The sequence below is a fragment of the Solanum lycopersicum genome, chromosome 3 (assembly GCF_036512215.1).
Source record: "Solanum lycopersicum chromosome 3, SLM_r2.1".
In the NCBI taxonomy this organism is placed as follows: Eukaryota; Viridiplantae; Streptophyta; class Magnoliopsida; order Solanales; family Solanaceae; genus Solanum; species Solanum lycopersicum.
The window spans coordinates 59,418,212-59,436,849 of NC_090802.1; the positions used below are offsets into that span (position 1 = coordinate 59,418,212).

At 31.8% G+C, this 18,638-nt stretch overlaps 3 protein-coding genes across 3 annotated transcripts; 1 reads left to right on the plus strand and 2 right to left on the minus strand.

Moving 5' to 3' along the window:
• Positions 1–1,625: 1,625 nt before the first annotated feature.
• LOC101245833 (high-affinity nitrate transporter 3.2) lies at positions 1,626–3,167 on the minus strand. Its single transcript, XM_010320725.4, has 2 exons — positions 2,865–3,167; positions 1,626–2,349 (listed from the first exon to the last, which is right to left on the minus strand). Exons 1-2 carry the CDS (start codon positions 2,995–2,997, stop codon positions 1,871–1,873), a joined length of 612 nt encoding a protein of 203 aa, XP_010319027.1. The 5' UTR covers positions 2,998–3,167; the 3' UTR covers positions 1,626–1,870.
• Positions 3,168–6,216: 3,049 nt separating this feature from the next.
• Positions 6,217–10,440, plus strand: LOC104646650 (uncharacterized). The gene is made up of 9 exons (XM_019213030.3): positions 6,217–6,799; positions 6,993–7,675; positions 7,775–7,983; positions 8,669–8,749; positions 8,868–8,954; positions 9,037–9,169; positions 9,257–9,328; positions 9,483–9,611; positions 10,128–10,440. The coding sequence occupies exons 1-9, from the start codon at positions 6,384–6,386 to the stop codon at positions 10,244–10,246; spliced, it is 1,929 nt and encodes a 642-aa protein (XP_019068575.2). The 5' UTR covers positions 6,217–6,383; the 3' UTR covers positions 10,247–10,440.
• A 1,221-nt stretch (positions 10,441–11,661) lies between these two features.
• On the minus strand, positions 11,662–13,429 carry LOC101245536 (uncharacterized). Its single transcript, XM_004236224.5, has one exon. It carries the CDS (start codon positions 13,049–13,051, stop codon positions 12,092–12,094), a length of 960 nt encoding a protein of 319 aa, XP_004236272.1. The 5' UTR covers positions 13,052–13,429; the 3' UTR covers positions 11,662–12,091.
• Between the last annotated feature and the right edge of the window lie 5,209 nt (positions 13,430–18,638).

Here is an 18,638-nt window from a genome sequence, read left to right on the forward strand (position 1 = left end):
AAGTTGCATTCACGTCTCCAACTGAAAGATTATATGATCATCCATGGTTGACAACATAAAGTGTATTTTGAGTTTTTCCAAGGATCCCAAGAGTACCCAAGGATGTATCAGTTTTGTGTCTGATGTACTCACAACAATCAATTCAAGGTTTGAAAAAAAAATCATTAATTAAGAAAATAATATTTGTACCTTTGCAAAGTATTTGCTTGGGATGATAATGTATTAATTATTATATATGAAATACTATAAAGTAAATACAACAGAAACAAGTAGGGAGAGAGAGAAATACATTATTCAATTTCAAATTGATAAATAATGAACTGAATTGACTTTATGTTTATAATAGAATAAAGTAGATTATAGAGGTATGGTAAGATGTTGATACAAACCTTTTAACAAACTTGATTCTTGAGAAATTGTAGAGGTACTTAGGGCCCGTTTGGCCATGGATATTTCAAATAATATTTGGAAAAAATTTGACAAATAATGTTTGTTCATACAATTTGATATTATTTGACAAATATTTTTGGCGAATATCCCAAGTTCCCAAATATTAGTTGTTTCTAGTATTTGGGACAAATCTCAATTATTTGGGATCTTTTGAAAATTAAAATTTTACCCCAAACTTTTATCTTTTACAAAAACACCCCTATAGTAGTTGTTTGCATTGTATTACATAATTTTTTACGTGAACACCAAAATAGTGATGAAATATCTAGTGAATATTAAATAATGATATGATTGTTGATGAAAATGATGAAAAATTAGCTCAAGGTAACAAAGTCATGTGGTTCGTCTACTTCACGATATATGAAATGATTATTGTTGCACTCACTCCAAATTACCACATTGTTCTAGTGTCATGGACACTATTTATTATGTTGTAACGAACATCCAATTGACTTGTAATACAAACTTATAGTTAGTTTGGATAGTTTTTAAAACTTATGGGCATAAATTATATTTTTCTAAAAAGGTGAAATATATTTCTCAAATCCTATGGTCAAGCACATGATGAAATTCCGCCCAAATTTTCACTCAAATAAAATTAATATTTAAAAATTTATGATCAAACGCTAGCTTAATAAACCCTCCTTCCGTCATTAGTTTTTCATCTTATTAAATAAAATAATAATTAATAAATATTTACGTTTAAATAATAAGATATTTTCTCTAATGTGTATTTTTTAAAAATAAATATTCACATGCTTTTCCGACTACTTTCATCATGTGTCATTTCGATTGGTAAAGTTGAAAAGATTATAAAAAGTTTGAAAAATAAAATAAATAGTCGAACCATCAGAAAATCAATGGCCTACAATATAATGCAACTTGGCCAAAAAGTCAAAAAGTGATGAAATAACTTGGTGATCATTACTTTCTCCTTTCCATATTAACAGACATATTAACACACTATTAACAAAAATATTTAATTGCACAAGTAAAATTATATTTTTAACTATTTTCATTGTGTAGTGTGATTTTTCTCTTAAAAATATTAAAGGATAAATATAAAAAAAATCTCAAATATTTGTTTGAATTTTGAACAAAAAAAGAACTCTAAAAGTTCAGTTGATATGAAAAGTATAAATCAAACATGAAGGTAATTAAACAATGTAAAAAACTGATAAAACAAACTTCCATCATCAAATAAAAGTACATTTAAAACAAGAAGGCAATTAATACAATGTCACGCATGACACATGATGAGTCATCAAACTCAGTATTAAACTTAATTAATACATTATCTTATACATATATATAAATATATATAAAAGTCTACGATACATCGAAAATAAAAAGGAGATTATTTAATTTCCTTACGCATAATCACACAAATGTAGATCCATCATCGTCATCGTCATTGTCATCACTTACCTGCCCTGGCCTTTCTCTTTTCCATGTAGAAAAATGCAAAGAGAGAGACAACAGAGAAAGCAGAGAAGACAACAGAACAAATATCCAAAGTAGCATGTCGTCCGCTAATTGCTTGAATGCTGAAAAGGTTGTCTACTTTTTTGTCATCAGTGTTTTGTCCATACCCAATTTCTTCACCATTACCATTCAAAACATAAGCTCTAACAAAGTAAGTAGCTGTTGGGATATCCCTCTTGATTGTCCAATTGTAATTGTTGTTTGACGATTTGTATGGCACCGTTGCAATTTTGAATTGACAAGTTTTGTCCTTTTTAAGGTGGTCTTCTGTTTTCCTCCACGCACGGTCTTTTTGGCTTATAGGAGCGTAACACAGCTCCAATTTTACTGACTTGTAGCCTGAATCTGACCCTGCTGGGAGTGTAGTGTTCAAGGACCACTTGAGCGTGAGCGCGTCCACCCCGGCCATCAATACTGAAAATATTTATTTAATTTTATATAGTGATACTAATCAATCAATTGATCGATAATATAAAAAGATATAACCTAGTACGTACTATCGAATTTCTTGATCAAAATTAGCTCTATCAAGTCATTTTATACTAGGAAAGAAAATGAAGAGAAAACGATATCTAGTGTACAAGGCAACTAATGAGAAATAATCTCAAACCCGATCACTAGCAATTTCACTTGATATTTTCCTTCTTCTAAAAATAAATTTTAGTAAACACATATACAAAGACTTTAATGGTAATTAAATCTTAGTCAGTATTTACACCATCTATCACTTGATCATAGTTAATTAACGCATATTTTCATTTCAAAAGTCAATCATCCATTCAAAATATCTCTTTTTAACCTTCTTCGATAATTCGAATCTATAATTTTTAAGTTGGAGAGAGAAGCGACAAATGGAGTGTGATAGAGAGAGATGAGTAAAAAAAACAAACAAAATATTTCTCAAAAAGGATAGTTAGCACAGCACATACCTCCTGCTTTGTGGTCAGCCTTCACTTCAATAGATTTCTTGAGGGTAGAGAACAATATATCACCTTCACAAACAGCCAAAAATGAACATATGACAATTGTAGCCACGAAAATAGCACGAGTACTAATTGCCATTTTGCTTCTTTGATTAACTTCTTGGTAGTATATATATACTAATTAGAGAATGAAAATTGGAATGTAATATCCCCTTTGATGAAGGGCTTTATATAGACTTGTTGATATTTGCCACAAAAGGAGGCCATTTCTTAAAGAAAGGTTAAAAAATGAATAAGTCAAACATAAGCCCAACTGGCAGCTACCTCTCTAACCTACATAAGGGGTGCAAACAATTACAATAAGACAGTGACGTCATTTTCTAATACTAATTAACTTTTATATAATTAATAATTAAAATAGCTAATTGATGTTTGAATTGGCCTTAAGCAATATTCAAAGGGTAAGCTTATGACGTTTTACAGACTAATAAATTTGTAATTATATTATGGGAATTGGGAACTACTTGTTTGTACAAGAGCTTAATTAGAGGGTTGACCTTAGTTTAGATGTATATATTTTTATATTTTTTGGAATTTATAATTTGTTGCAAGTAATATCCACTGCGATCTTTCGACACATTCGATATGAATATTTAACGTTATTATTAATAATTATTTTGGTTAAGAGCTTTGTCCCCTAATGATTTGGAAAGACTCTAAAACAAGAAAATGATCAAGTGATTAAGGTTGATCTATGAGCTGATGCAGAAGGTGGGGTAGGTATGTATTTTGTTATGAGAAATCGCTAATCGTATGTACATTATAATTAATCAAGTTTACATTATTTAAGGCAGCATTTACTAGTTGGCCTCATGACCTCATCATATATATATATTTATAAAGTAATATTTAAACGTAGATTATACAATTATACGCCTAATATTTTTATCGTAGTCTTATTCGATCAGCTTAAGATATTTACTTATATTTAAAATAACGTGTTTATTACCCCTGGATAGATTTAATTATCTTGATATATATATTGATATCTAAGCTAGAATGCTAAGTACATTTGCTAAAACTTAAAAGTAGTTTACGTTGATAAGACTTTTTGTACATTATATTAAGCGATTAAAATTAGAAATTTTCATTCAAACAATCAGACAAATTTACTGTTTACATTTTTTTGTCACCTGATGTACTGTTTTTAACTTGATCAGTTGGGTAAACAATTATTTAAGTTAATTGTTAAGGGATCCCCTCCTTTTCTAAATAAATAAATCAATTTGCTATAATTAATAAAATATTACTATGTTATGTAATAATTAGGTACAAACATTTCTAATAATTGTTGGATCTCAAAATCGATTGTCACAAGTAAAATTTTCTTTCCACATATGAAGTTATGAGCTGCACATTCAATATTGTCTCCGGATGAAGAAATACATGGAATCTAGTAGTCATGCCATAACTATATGGGAAAAAAGTGTATATAAGTTTCGATCAAGACGATTGAAAAAAATTCATCAATTTAAATCATTCATATCATATATTTGTTAATAAAATGAGTTCTCAAGTATTACATCGTCAATCTAAATTCCTAGCAATTTCTATCAATTATATTTATTTTAATAAATAAAAAATAAAAAAGATCTCAAAAAGTTGAAACACCATCTAACTCTCCCAAATACATTTCAAATTTTCTCAAGATGGGAGAAATTAAAAGCTCCATTCTTTAATTGTTATCATTAAATTTTAGGGAAAATGTATAAATTTCATTCCGAACTTTGTCCCCAAAAATTGAATACACGTTCATATTATTATAACGTTCTATTACACAATTAATCTTGTTCAAAATCAATACCTTCATTTGGAAGGGATAGAAGACTGTATTTCAAAGGCATAATTTAGTGCTCTATTCCTTATGATAAGCTATCTATCTAGGGAAGAAGTTTCACCAAGTTACTCAACTTTATTGATCGGTCAAAACTAATTAAGATACTGATAATTATTTTCTTGTGTTAGGAACTTATGTTCAACGATCTGAAAATTAAATAAACAGTTTACTATATTATTTGAAGGAATATGATATGCAGATCAGAGAAGATGACAAAAATAAGAGGGAGCAGGTTCATGTATGTACGGATCACAACTTTTTCAATTACACGTACGGTAGCTTATCTCTTTCTCGTTGACTTTCATTTAATTATATTTTTACTACACGAATTAAATACACAATTTTTCAAAGTGGTATTATCTACGGTTAACTTTGCAAGCTTCGTAAGAAACTAGAAATAGAAAATTAATTTATCAATTTATTTCATATGGTTAAGTATTGTTGGACAATCCAAAAATATATAGTGAATAACTATTGTTGGACAAAGGAAAGTATATTTCTTTCAAATTTGATTTTGTTCTCTTTTTTTTCTGCTTAAAGAAATAATTAAGAAATCCAGATTAACCGCGGAATCTGTGCTTACATTTCAAAAAAAAATGGAGTAGGATAACTCTTTGACTAGAAATATAATTTATATACAGGATTTATCTAACATTAGTGCGAAGGGCAAAAACAAAAAGGGAAAGAAAGATGAGATAATATGCAAAAGCTACAGTCTCTTGTTCACGCCTTAAATTATAAGTCTACTCACCTTGGAACAATCAAACATGTTGTGTCTGAAGTTTTATACAATTGAAATTCAAAAATATATGGTTTTTTTGACCTAAAGTTCAACTATTTTATCTAAACTTCAGTGATTTTTTTTTAATCTAAACTTCAACACAGCAGATGTGAAGTTGTTCCGAAGTAAACACAAATTGTTTTTTAAAAAGTATGTATAAATTAAATACCCATAAAAATTTTACAACAAAATGCGAGTAAATTGGGCTTTTTTGTGAATCTTGTGTCCCAGGCTTAGCCCATGACCAGCTCAATCAAAATGCTGGTCGAGAGGCCCATGCTTGATTTACTCGTACAGCTTTTGTCTTCTTGCCTAATTAAGTCCAAAGCTTGTTATCATATCGCTTCAACCAAATTCTGCCCTTATATCTATACTTCTACTAATTATGCCAAAGTATGTCCATCAATAATCTATTGAGTGCATATATGTTAAGCTTATCATGAGCTTTCGAGCAACTACAAAGTTAATTTTCGTGTGATCTTTAAAGCTCGTGAAAACAATTACTAATGTTTGCATTAGGATAGACTGTCTACATCACACTATTCGAGTGTGATCCTTCCTTGACCCTAATTAATGCAGAATGCTTTGTGCATCATGTTTTCCTGTTAAGCTCTGATCATTAGCACATATATTTCACTTATTGCATGATTTACCAATTTACGTAGCCTGTTCTTTTTTTTAATTTTCACAAGACTACACAAAGAAAAGACAATCTTTGTGCCGGCCAAATGTTACAATATTTCCTATTCATTTATTTTAGCAATGTCGTTTCTATCTTCATCTAAGAATTTCCTGCATTTCCATTCGTATTCTTCGAGATTGTGCTTCCACACATTTGAATCGCACAATGGAGAGGAGATTCAACAGGAACCTGTCGAACGAGAGCAGAGGATCCTCAAAGAACTTACAGAGGATAATTGCAGAGAACAGAAAGCCTGCTAGTCCTGTCCCTGACTTAACTGATTTTATGAATGACATGTTTTTCGGGACACCAAGTCCTGATAAAAAAACATATAATCTGAAGGGAATTAACACGAATTCGATAGAGGATGGTGATGATTTCGACTCAAGCACAAGGAGTGTTAGCAGCAGGCTAACTCAGGAGTGGCTACAGGAAGCTAAGCAAATGGTAGCTTCCTCTCCTGGTCGAGGAAGTGAGTCGCCCCCAGGGCGGCTAGTCACTTCCCCTAGGTTCGCAACATCTCATGCTAGAATTGATTCTCCTACTGAAGGCAGAGATCCCCTCTCTAGGTCTGCTAGAAGGTAACTAAAGCTCTTTTTTTTTAAATAACAAAAACATTGTATTTTGCTCTGATCACTGCAATGGAATTGTACAATTATGATCAATATATAATACGAAATTTAAGAAAATATAGAACTTTTCAATGGTAGTTACATGTATTTGTTTTCATGAACTCAATATTTTACAATAGATTTTCTTTGGTGGAAAAAACAGGCATAGATCAGTGGTGGGGTTCAGTGAAGAAATCCTCTCAAAAACAGCAAAACACAACCGCAATAAATCAGAGCCGTTAATGATTGATCCTCCTTCAGCCGGCACATCCCCTTCATCAAACGTTCAAGATTGGTTCTCTCACATCTTCAAGACTCCAAATGATGGGCCCACTTCTCCCAAGCCCAACAATGAGCAACCCGCACTCAACCTCCCGCCCCGCCAATCAATCAGTCGCCGAACGCGGTTCCATACGAACTCCAATGCACCTCAGCAACACTCTATCAACTCTCCAAAACGAACTTCCAAAATTCCCGCCACCGGCTCAACGGACAATGTATCACACTTTTTAGATGACAAGCCACTTTCTCCACCAAAAAGTCTCATCGAATCTTCTCACAGGAGGTCGATTTCATCGACGACATGTTCGATCCCGGAGTATCCGGCACTTTCTCCTCCAAGGAATTTGGTAGAGTTGGCTCATCGGAGGAGTATCTCTGCGTCTACGAGTGCGTTCGAGAAGGTTTTGCGAAATAACAATGTGGACGGAGATGAAGTCAAGGAGGAAGATTTGAAGAGTCAGGAACTGAATCGGTTCTTGAAGGAGCAGAGAGACAAAATCGACAACGTTTTTAGTGGACAGATAAAAGGGAAAGCCAAAATTGTGCTGTCTGGACCTTCCAACAGTTGAGTTCCAGCTGATATTTTTCCAATTGTAGATCGATGAATTGTGTGTTTTTGCTTTAGGTTTCGGTTATATGACTGAGTGAGTTGAAATATTGTAGGTACAAGCTCAATGGTGGCTGCAATTTGCTATGCTTGGTTGTTGGAAAATAGGACGAAGGCTAATGAGCAAGGAGGAGATGCAAATACAATTCAGGTGGTGGTTCCTGTGATGAATATTACAAGAAGGAAAATGTTGAAGCAGCGGCAAGTGGCTCGGCTTTTTCATCTTGTTGGTCTTGATGCCAAATCTTTGCTTTTCTCCGATGAGGTATGCTACTAATAGCAAGATCTTGAGGCTCTTTGAAGTTAAGCAAGCGCTTGGCCATCGATTTGGATCAGATTTTGAAGATTTATCTTCAAAAATCTGTTTGGCTGAAATTTGATCAGATTTTGAAAATAAATTTGATCTTCAAATATTTTCAAGTTCTCAAAACCTAGTTCAGACCGGTTTTTGAATTTTGGGAACTTCCACACACAGAACTTCATCTTTTTTGAAGTTAAATGCATGTCCAAACACAACTTCAAATTCCAAAAATGAACTTCAAAAACTCAATTTTTCCAAGTTTTAACTTCAAAATCTATGGTCAAACGGGAGCTAAGTTTCCTTTGTGGCCAAATGTTATGTGCTTTAACATTGAGGTATATATTGTACCCGTGAATTGTGAACAGGATCAGAGAATACTTAGTTAAACACTTCAACTGAAACATTAATCTCAGATTTTCTATTACTTTTAGGAGACTCAACTCGTACATTGATTTATAGATTAGTATGTTCCTCCTTTATAAACTGCAATCAAAGATCTAATTGTGCATCATGTAGTAATGCATAGGATATTTAATCTTCCCTAGAATGTTAGAACAGATCTTGCAAGTTATACCACTAGTGAGCCATTTGGGATTGTTTCCTTTGATGAGCTAATGCTGATTTTTCTTCTTCTTTTTGTTTTGAACAGGTTGATTTGGAAACACTACTGTTGGCTAAGCAGCTAAGCATCCTTGTAGTTGGCGAAGACATACTCAAAACTAATGGAGAGGTATTTATAGCGTGCTCCCCAAAACAAAAGATATAAGTTAAATCAGGGAAAGAAATAGCCTAGCAATAATATGGTGAAGCTTTCTAACATTTTCTCCTAACATTTGTCATACATGTAGGCAATATCAGGGTGTACTGTTCTTACTGACAATTACTGTGAGGATGCTTATGAACTACTTCAGACACCTATTTTGAAAAAGCTTCTGGTACTAAATAAGCTCCATTCATCAAATTAACAATATAAGCAGATGAGAAGCCCTTTCTGATCTCCAACACTCTACTTCTCAGCTTGCAGGCATACTTTTAGACACACAAAACTTGAGTGCATCTTCTAAGGTGTCGATGACAAGAGATGTAGAAGCAGTTCAGCTGCTTTCATTTGGCTCCACCCCTAACTACAGAAATGCTTTTTTTGACCAATGTAATGTTTTCCGTAGCAGCTATTATAGTATTATCATCACATAATCACAACATTTTCTGCGATAGAAGTTTATGATTTTCCTTGTAGTGATGCAAGATCCAAAGGATGATAGTTTTGTAGATGTTATGAGGCAGAATTATGGAAATTCACCCATTGAGAGTAAGTTCACTGAGAAATCATGGTGATTCTTTTGCCTACTTGGAATTAAAATACTGTTGAACATTTTAGCTTTATTTTCACTAAACATGATTTTTTCTAATACTCAACTTTTGTGTTGCATATCCTGCAATTGAATTACCATTGATGATTGCAGGTACCCATAAATATAGAGCACATCAAGTCTTGGAGAGGAATTCCACCCCTCAAGAAAATACACCAAGTTCAGATAAGATATCTAAAGATGTGAAGAATGGGAAGATAAATAGAGTGTCACCAAACGCAGGTACTTCATTTCATTTATCATTCTATGCACTTTATGTTAATTTTAGTTGAATTAATTGTCATGCACAAAGATCATCATCATCTAGCGTTGGTCCATAAGCTTCTCATCATGTTCCTGTAGAATCAGTTTGTCTTAACATAACCTGGAAAGTTTCTATGATGTGTGTACATTCTCTGCAAAAAAATATAAAAGACATGTGCCTAGTTGCTTATCAATATTAATCAACAATACCGATAAGTTAACACATTATTACTCCCACAAAATCAAATAAGTTATTTCCGATGCATTGGTATGGAGACTTATCCATGTGATTATAAGTTGTACTGATAGGGATATGAGACCATTTTAGCTACTGATCTCCCTGCAATAGAAAGAAAAACAAAACATAAAAGACTAGTTTTATTTTTTGCGTTGTTACTTTCCTCTTTTGGAACACCTGATAGAAGCTAGTGCAAAGAATAAAACTTGTCAACAATTCAAGGATCAATTGGTCTAATTATATTTGTTTTCTTCTAGGTAAACCTTCAATAACACCTATACATGCTTCTCCAGCATCACCAGCAAAATCAGCCGATGCTTCACGTGGCAAAAACAAGACCTTCTTCTTAGCAAAGTGGTTTGGTTTTGGGAAGTGATTAGTGAGTTATTAAATCTGCTAAAAATATGAGTAATTTCGATCATGCAATGCTCAAATTTAGTCGGAGAACTGTCAAGTGATAGAAAGTGATTCTTTTTTTACAATATTAATAGGGATTTTTCAAAATGTTTGGAGAGCTTTTTTGGTTGTTGGTCTTATTTAATTGATTTTTTTTGTGTCTGGCCCAGGCTATTTCCACATGCTACAATGTTTTTTTTTTTTACTTCTGGATGTATTTGGTTGATTTTTTTTCCTATGAATCTCTGTCGACCTTGTAATCCTTATGGTAGAGCTAATCTACATGTGATTTTATACGAGATAAAATATGAAATAAGAATAAGAACACTTAAAAACTTGTATATGTAGACTATCTTCTGTTTTCCGAATTACAAGTATACTAGCTAGTGAAGTTAAATCTAGATTTTTCTTGTATCAATCTTTATATTATCTTTCAGCACATAGTTATGCATCCCATAATAATTCCTGCATAACTAGTGTGCTTACTTCATGAAACTATCCGCCTTACTTATGCTCAGTTCACTGCTGCATAAATGATACTTACACCAGTAAAGTAGGCAAATATCCCACAACAACCAGAGGAATGAATAAACATCCTAGGCATTTGTCTAGCTTTATATTTCAGATAATGTTATCTCTGTGGAAAATTGCTAATTGCTGGTTAAAAGAGCATATTTTTACTCTAACTTATGAATTAGTCAAGTCATTATCCATTTTGAAACATGGAGTTTCATTAGTAATTGTAATTTGTCTCCCATCAAAAAATAGATATTTAAGTAAACTGATTTCTTCCCATGAAAATGCTTGATGATTAAGTATATTTTCTTCCTTGAATAACAGCTTGTTTCCTTACTTCTAACTTCCAACTCAACATCTATGTTCAGATTTGTATACCTTCATTTATTTCATTCTTTTTGACACTTATGTCAAAAGGTCTATCTAGCCATAAATGATACTGTTATCAATCAAACTCATCAATAAACCTTAAGTAGTAGCACTATGGCCAGACTGTGGAAAAGCTATGACTTAAAGTCTCCAGCACATCTTTTCACTTGTTTTATTGGCCTGAGCCAATAAATTTCTGGTAGAACTCCAGTGTATTAAATCTCCCATCCCTTATCATTTGTTTTGTCTTATCTTCAAAAGTTCCTCATTTAGAACTCCACCTCTTCCCACCCCTTTTCAGAAAATATGATAAATTAATGATCATCAAATCATTGCACAATAAATTTTGTAAAGGAAGACAAAACTCTTTGTAATATTATATAGTTGGTTTAGTTCTAACTTGGCAATTAAGTAGTTGAAAGTTTGCAAAAGCTTTGTCATTCTTCCTTAGATAAGTTCATTTTACTTCAGTTAGTAACACCAAATGCAGAAATACAGTGAAGTAAAATGTATTCAATATTTTTCTGTATATATAGAGAGAATTTAGAAGACAAAAGTATCACAAAAATAATTGCTCACTTATCAAAAACCAGAGTTGAGAAAGAGAAGAAAACTGTGGGGGAAAACAAACATGGAGATGCCTCTAGATTGGGAAAATAATTGAGCATGTTATGTTATCCAATCTGTTTTTGTCCAATTATGCCCATTTCTTTTTCAAAAACAGCTGTAACTACCTTGCAGCCACAATATGCTAATTTTTGGCCCCAATTGTTCCCATGTGCCCTGGCTCTTTTCTTTCTCTCACCTGTCAACCCAATCTCCTTCCTAATAAGGCCATAACATGAGTCTCAGTTTTTTCTCTTTCAACCATTATGTTTTCTTTAGATGCTTTTAATGATGATAGATACAATAAACCAATATTCACTCTATGTAACTTTTCTCATTCTACTTTCCAAGCATAAAGAAACAGGCAAAAATCTGAGGAGCTGTTTGAATTTAACCCCTCTATTGAACCAGAACTTCCTGTTTGGGATGATAAAGGAGTTGATGTCGATGAAGAGAATGGCGGTGATGATAATTCGGATACTGATGAAGGAGATGTGGATAACAAAACTGGCTTGAAAATGAATAAAGCATGCCTTAAACCAGGATTGAAAATCCAGTCATGAACATCCCAATATACTTCTATCCTTACTTTGTTGAGATGAATCGATTCGTTCCCTCTGAATTTCCACTGCAAATGCTTCACATGAATGAACAATTTCCCATCTATCCTTATCTCCATTTCTGGATCAACCCCATCGATAGAAATTCCGCTACTGTTAATCCTGTTCTTGCACTCAATTGAGATCTCATGCATTCTACCCTTATCATGGAACTTAACTCTTGTTAAAAACTTCTTCTTGCCAAAAACATGTTCTTTTCTTGATACAAGAATTGGCTCAATCAGTGCTGGCCTGCAGCCTGTCTTTCTATAAGCATCTTTCTTCAAATCACCAAGAAGTAGAATAACTTCCTCATCACAAACCACAGCTACATAATACTCTGAGCTTGGCTCTGTCTCACCATTAAATTTAGCAGCCTTAAGATCCCAGAATATATCAACTGGCTTACTGTCCACAAGAAAATGCTTTGAACCTTGTTTCCTCCAGAAGTACCAAGGCTTTAGCTCCACCTTGCAAGTATACTGTCCATCTCCACTTGACCCATCTACTGACACTGATAAACCATGTAGCAACAAATTCTTGCACCAAGTAACTGTGATTAACCTGCACTGGTCAGCGATTTTCGTCCGATAAACGGACATAAAAATGCTTTGCCCTGACCTAGTTACTGCAGCATGATCATCTGATAGCTTTTCCCCTGCTGAAAAACAAGCAGGGATTGAATCTTGCATCATTTAGTTGATGAATCTTGATTGACTAACTCAAAGAGCCTATCAGAAAAGGATAAGAAAGAAGTATAGTTTTTAAGAGGATAAATTATTTTTGAAATGAGTATTGGCATAGGGAAAGAATCCTAGATATTAAATGTTTGTAAGTAACAGATGCCTCCAGAGGTGATCTTGGCAGCATTGATGAAATACAATAATAAAAAAATATGTATCTGAACTGGCAAATAGATGGCAAGATGAATGAGAGTGAGTGAAAGAGCAACCCCTTTTTATATTCAATTATCTAATGTTTATCTTTCCTTTCATTTTTCTATTATTTATTAATACTGTAGTAGCTTTCTTGGTTAGACCCCATTTCCTTTTTAAATGCTTTTCAAAAAGACAACTTTTTTTGAACCCACGGTAGACTTGATTATGTCACAGTTAAAATACTTACTTCCATGCAATGGTGAAAAAGCAGAGAAGTCTTCTTCACCAGATCTTAAGTTAGTAGATCTTTATGCATACAAATGACCAGTCAAAACCAAAATATGGAGTTCCCAATGAATGATTCTTCACATTCTTTTACACTTCCTTCGAGATGTCTAAATGACATTATTGGAGTTTATTCATTAAGAAAATAATGATGGACAAGATTATTTTACCATATTATTCTTATTTGAAAACTAAAAATCGACAAATACTTAGTTGGAATAGTAAATCAGAAAAAGCAAATCGATGAAATATTTCTCATTTTATAAGTTCAAAGACAAAATTAATTATTTTCTTTGTTATTTTAGCCTCAGTACTTCCTCTGTTCATTATTATTTGTCATGATTTCTATTTTTAGAATCAAACTGTAAGAAGTTTGACTAACATTTTAAGATGCATTTTCCCATCAGCAAAAAATTACAATATATAGTATTTTCATATAATTTTTGAATATCTAAAATCTTCTGTTTAAAATATCGAATTAATGTAATCTTATTTATTTTGAAAATTAATCAAATTAACTTTTGAAAAGTGCAAAATGATAGATAAAAGTGAACGGAGGGAGTTATAGTTATTTTCAAAGACTACGAATACCTTAATTACGAGCAAACGACACGTAAATATTCAATGTACACATTTTAAGGCATAAATATTGAGTAAACCCTTCTATTCCTTTTGAACTCTTGTATATCCACTTGTCCTAAATAATTATTTTTTTGGTGCAATAATTTGAATGATTCAGAGTTGAAGAAGTTACTTTTGAAGATAAAAGAGGAATCTAGGTAGGGGAGTGAAACAAAGCAGAATGAGTCAGTGTAATTAGGTGAAAGTGTTTTCAGATCTGGTCCAACTCAATCTTCTTTTGTTCCTTAGCTTCAAGACAAAAGGAAAATGGGAGCAAAATAACAAATAGACTCATCATCATCATGTGTTGGATCTCTAGTGAAAACGAATCATCATTCATGAATTTAAGATTTTTATTTAGTACAAGTTCCAAGATTCTAATATTATACTAGTAGTCATTAACACTTGTATACTTAGATTAATTAAAATTAATGAAAAGTTTAATACAAAGGGAAACATCATCTAATCATTACATATTTTCCCATAAAACGTGATTATTGTTCTAATAAATTTGAACTGTCATGTTGCCTTTTTACATCAAACTTTAGGGGATATCTCCTGCATTTAATAGTGAATATTTGGTTAGGTAGCATAACATATTGCTCCCTCAAAAAAGTCGTTTTTAGAAAGAAAATAGTGTCCAAAATATTTATTACTTTAGGAAATTAAGTAGGCATTAATTTTGTTTTCAATTCGACCTAGTCCTTAATAAATATATAGAGATTAATGGTGAAAAAAGTGCTGTTAAATTGATATTAACAATAAATTACAATAGTTTATTGAAATTATCTCTTTAATTAATCTAAGATGAATTTAAGCTGCTAGGGTGATTGAATTAATTAAGCAGGTGATCTCGTCTCAAGTTAAAAAAAATTCACATATTTTAACGATAGAGTCCACGAGAGTAGAGCGAACACTCATGTGTGAATAGTGGATGTGGTTCCATCATCCATTTGTCAACAACAACAACAAAAAAAAAAGAAGTGATAGAGGACATTAGCCAAACAAATAGGTCCTTACAACTTACATCCAACAAAGCCTTTGAAGACAACACCTTAAAGCAATTTCCAAATAACTTTACTTGCTTCTAATGGCTCCACCTTATTCGTACAATCAGAAATTTCAAACGCAAAAACCATAACTTTAACAAAATATAATGTCGAAATCTGCAAGTTTTGAGCAATATGTGAAATTTTGGCCTAATAAGTAATACGATCAAGTCCAACCAACAAATAACAAATACAATACCCAACACCAAAATTTGAATAACGTTGGGCCAAATATTTCAGTGAGAAGGGATGATGTCTGACAGTCTGGCCCATTTATGTTAGTGTAGTGTCCATATATACAGCCCAATAGCATCGTCTTTCTTTTTGAGTTTTTCATCTGATCCGATGTCAGGACTACATATTAGAACTAACTCTAGATTGCCCACGGTACGACTCATACGAAGGTGACGTTCTAATCAGAATTTTCTCTATATCTAGACATCAACAATCAACTCGAGACCTTTGATTAAAGGTTATATACCTATAACTCAACTCGAGACCTTTGATTAAAGGTGAAATAGTCTCACCACTTCACTAATACCTATTTGGTCCAATAACATCATATATTTGATCAGCTTGCACAAGCAAACTAGAGCCTTCTGCCGTACAGGAAACTACAACCTTTTTCTGCTTTTATATGCTTCAATCCTCTTTTGTTTGTTCAAATACATACGGCATTTAGGAATGCTTCAATCCTCTTTTGTTTGTTCAAATACATACGGCATTTAGGAGTTTCCTAACAGAGAAATACAATGCAGTAGTAGTTGTTGAAAAATGAAACAATCATACTCTGTTAATGAAACAGGTGATCTTTTTATATGAACTTGATCAACTTTTCGCTCTGGAGGTAAATTTATAAGCAAACATTGGGGGCCGTGTTCTTCTCATATAACTAAGTATTTTTCGTGTATATTTTCTAAAAAAACTGGCATGATATTATTATGCTGACACCTATGCTATAAAAAGATTAAATGATGTACTTATTTTAGAAATCCTAGATTTGACATTGCTCTGTTAGATTTAGGGATTAAGTTAGGTTACAGTTTTTGAGTATGACACAGGCTCCAAATATTCAACCCTAGACGTAAAATAGTGTCACATCATAGTTGCAGTCATTATCAGGAGATTCAAACCAAACAGGCACATGTAGTGTTGCGTAATACATGTTGGAACTTTGGAACAAGTTCCTCCTAACAGCCTACAAGAAAATGGCCTACCTCATTTCCTTCCCAAGAATTATCAATATATGACTTTGTGCGGCGAATTATTCCATTATGTGATAATGACATCCATTTCATTCACAAAAAATCATATTCTAATCTCTTTTATTTGCCTTTTTAGTTCATCTAAATGCTATTTAATTGTCCCACCCAAAACACCACCTGAAAGGCTATGAAGTAGTCTATTGATCATATCTTTATATCCGAACGATCTCGTTTGGAGTCAAATTATATTATTATTTTGATATTTGAAATTTAATGATTTGAGTAATGTTAGATTTATAAAAAAAAACTTGATTATTTTATTATAAAATTTTCCATTTCAATGTTTGAACTTGAGATCACTTGTTTCATACTCGATGACAGTAACAAATAACAATATTATTTTCTATCACATGTGTAACTTGTTAAATGTTAAGCAAATATAACTTTTTAATGCACAGCGTCGGTGAATTAATTTCTTTTATGAGAAAAGCCATGTGGTAACAGCTCTTATTAGTTGTGAGCATTTATCTCATCATGAGTGCATTAATTCTTTTTTTTTTTAAAAAAAAAAGAAATAAGAAAACAGATACTTGTAAATGAAACAACTGAGAATGGAGCACAGAAAATTCCAGTGAAGGAAACGTTAATATACAAACCCAATTATTTGGGTTAGCACATGTCAATGTTCCCTAGCTTTTCCTATATTCTAATTAACTTAATTGCTATAAACTTTGGCTTAACATTGTTTTGTTTTATATATTTAGGAGTTACTGATAAAAGTTTGTGAGGGTGATATATCTACCTATATTCATCAATTTGATATTGATATAAATAATAAGTTTGAATAAGTATTTTCCTTCGTAATTTTGAGTTTACTTTACTTCTAGATGGCTTATAATAAAGAAATTTTGATCTCTCGATGTCTTATGCGGCTTCTTTAATTTTACCGAAGCAATTATAATTTTTGGATTCTGTAGAAGTAGCTATAATTTTTTATAAAAAAGGAAACTAGACTACTAAAGTACATTGGTAATCAAATTATTTTAGATGTCATTTGCAGTTCCAATCCTTATTTAGTGTTGGTTTTTAATTTGCATCCCTCGTGTAATATTGATCTTTTTATAGCATTTAAATTTATCATTTTGTATTGTAATATTCTACAAATTATGCGCATGCATAACTTCAGTTTTAAAAGAACTTATGATGCTCTAACATGCATAAGTTCGATTGTTAAAGGACAAAAATTAAAAATCAGTCTGTTTGAAAGACAAAAATTAAAGACCAATTCATTTGATGAGAAATTAATTTTATGATATTTTTTTCATATTCAATCTAACTCAATAAAATAATATGTTGACAAGAAAAAAAAATAGATGGATTGATTGATTATTTAAGGTTTTGATAATCCCTAATATTTTTGTGAGTTATATACAATATCATATAAGTAGAGATAATTATACTCTCGAGTCTTGCCTGAAAAAAATGGAATTTCCTTGGCCTAGCTGGGCTAACTTTAAGTTAAATAAAATCTCTATCATTCTCCAATAAATCAAATTTATATCGCTTTCGTTTCTAAATTATGCTCAAATTTTATCTTTTTGTAATGCATGTATCTTTGTAGAAAACTTTATTATTAATTTATAAGTTGACTATATTCCTTTTCAATGTCCTCATGACTCCCATATTTTAATTGGTGCTCTTCACAAGTTGAAGAATATAATTTATCTAACTTATAAATCAAATATCCATCACTAGTATCTAACTTTAAAAACAATAAAAGTTTTTAAAGGTTAAACATTTGCACACGCAATTCGAATAAGAATACATTCGTATATCAAATCTATCATCAGATTATTCTACTCTAACTTTTTCCTCACAATTTAATTTGAAAATCAATAAATTTTCTTATTCACATCATAACCAATTAAATTTAAATGTATCCACAATCAATAGTAAAATATTTATTCATATTAATTTTGTGTCACATTTTCTTATTATTTTCTTAAAAACACTTAAAAATTTGAAAAATAATTTAATTTAAACTTCTCATATTACCATTACTGATAAACTTTTTTGGTCAAATAATTATACTAAAATATTTATTCAGAATTCTTCTTCTTCAAATTACTTTCATATAAATTATGAATATATTGTGTTTAACAATAAGGACATCTACATACTACAAATATCTTATTATGTAGAGATAAAACGCTTACCTCACATCTACTACTTTCATGCCTAAAT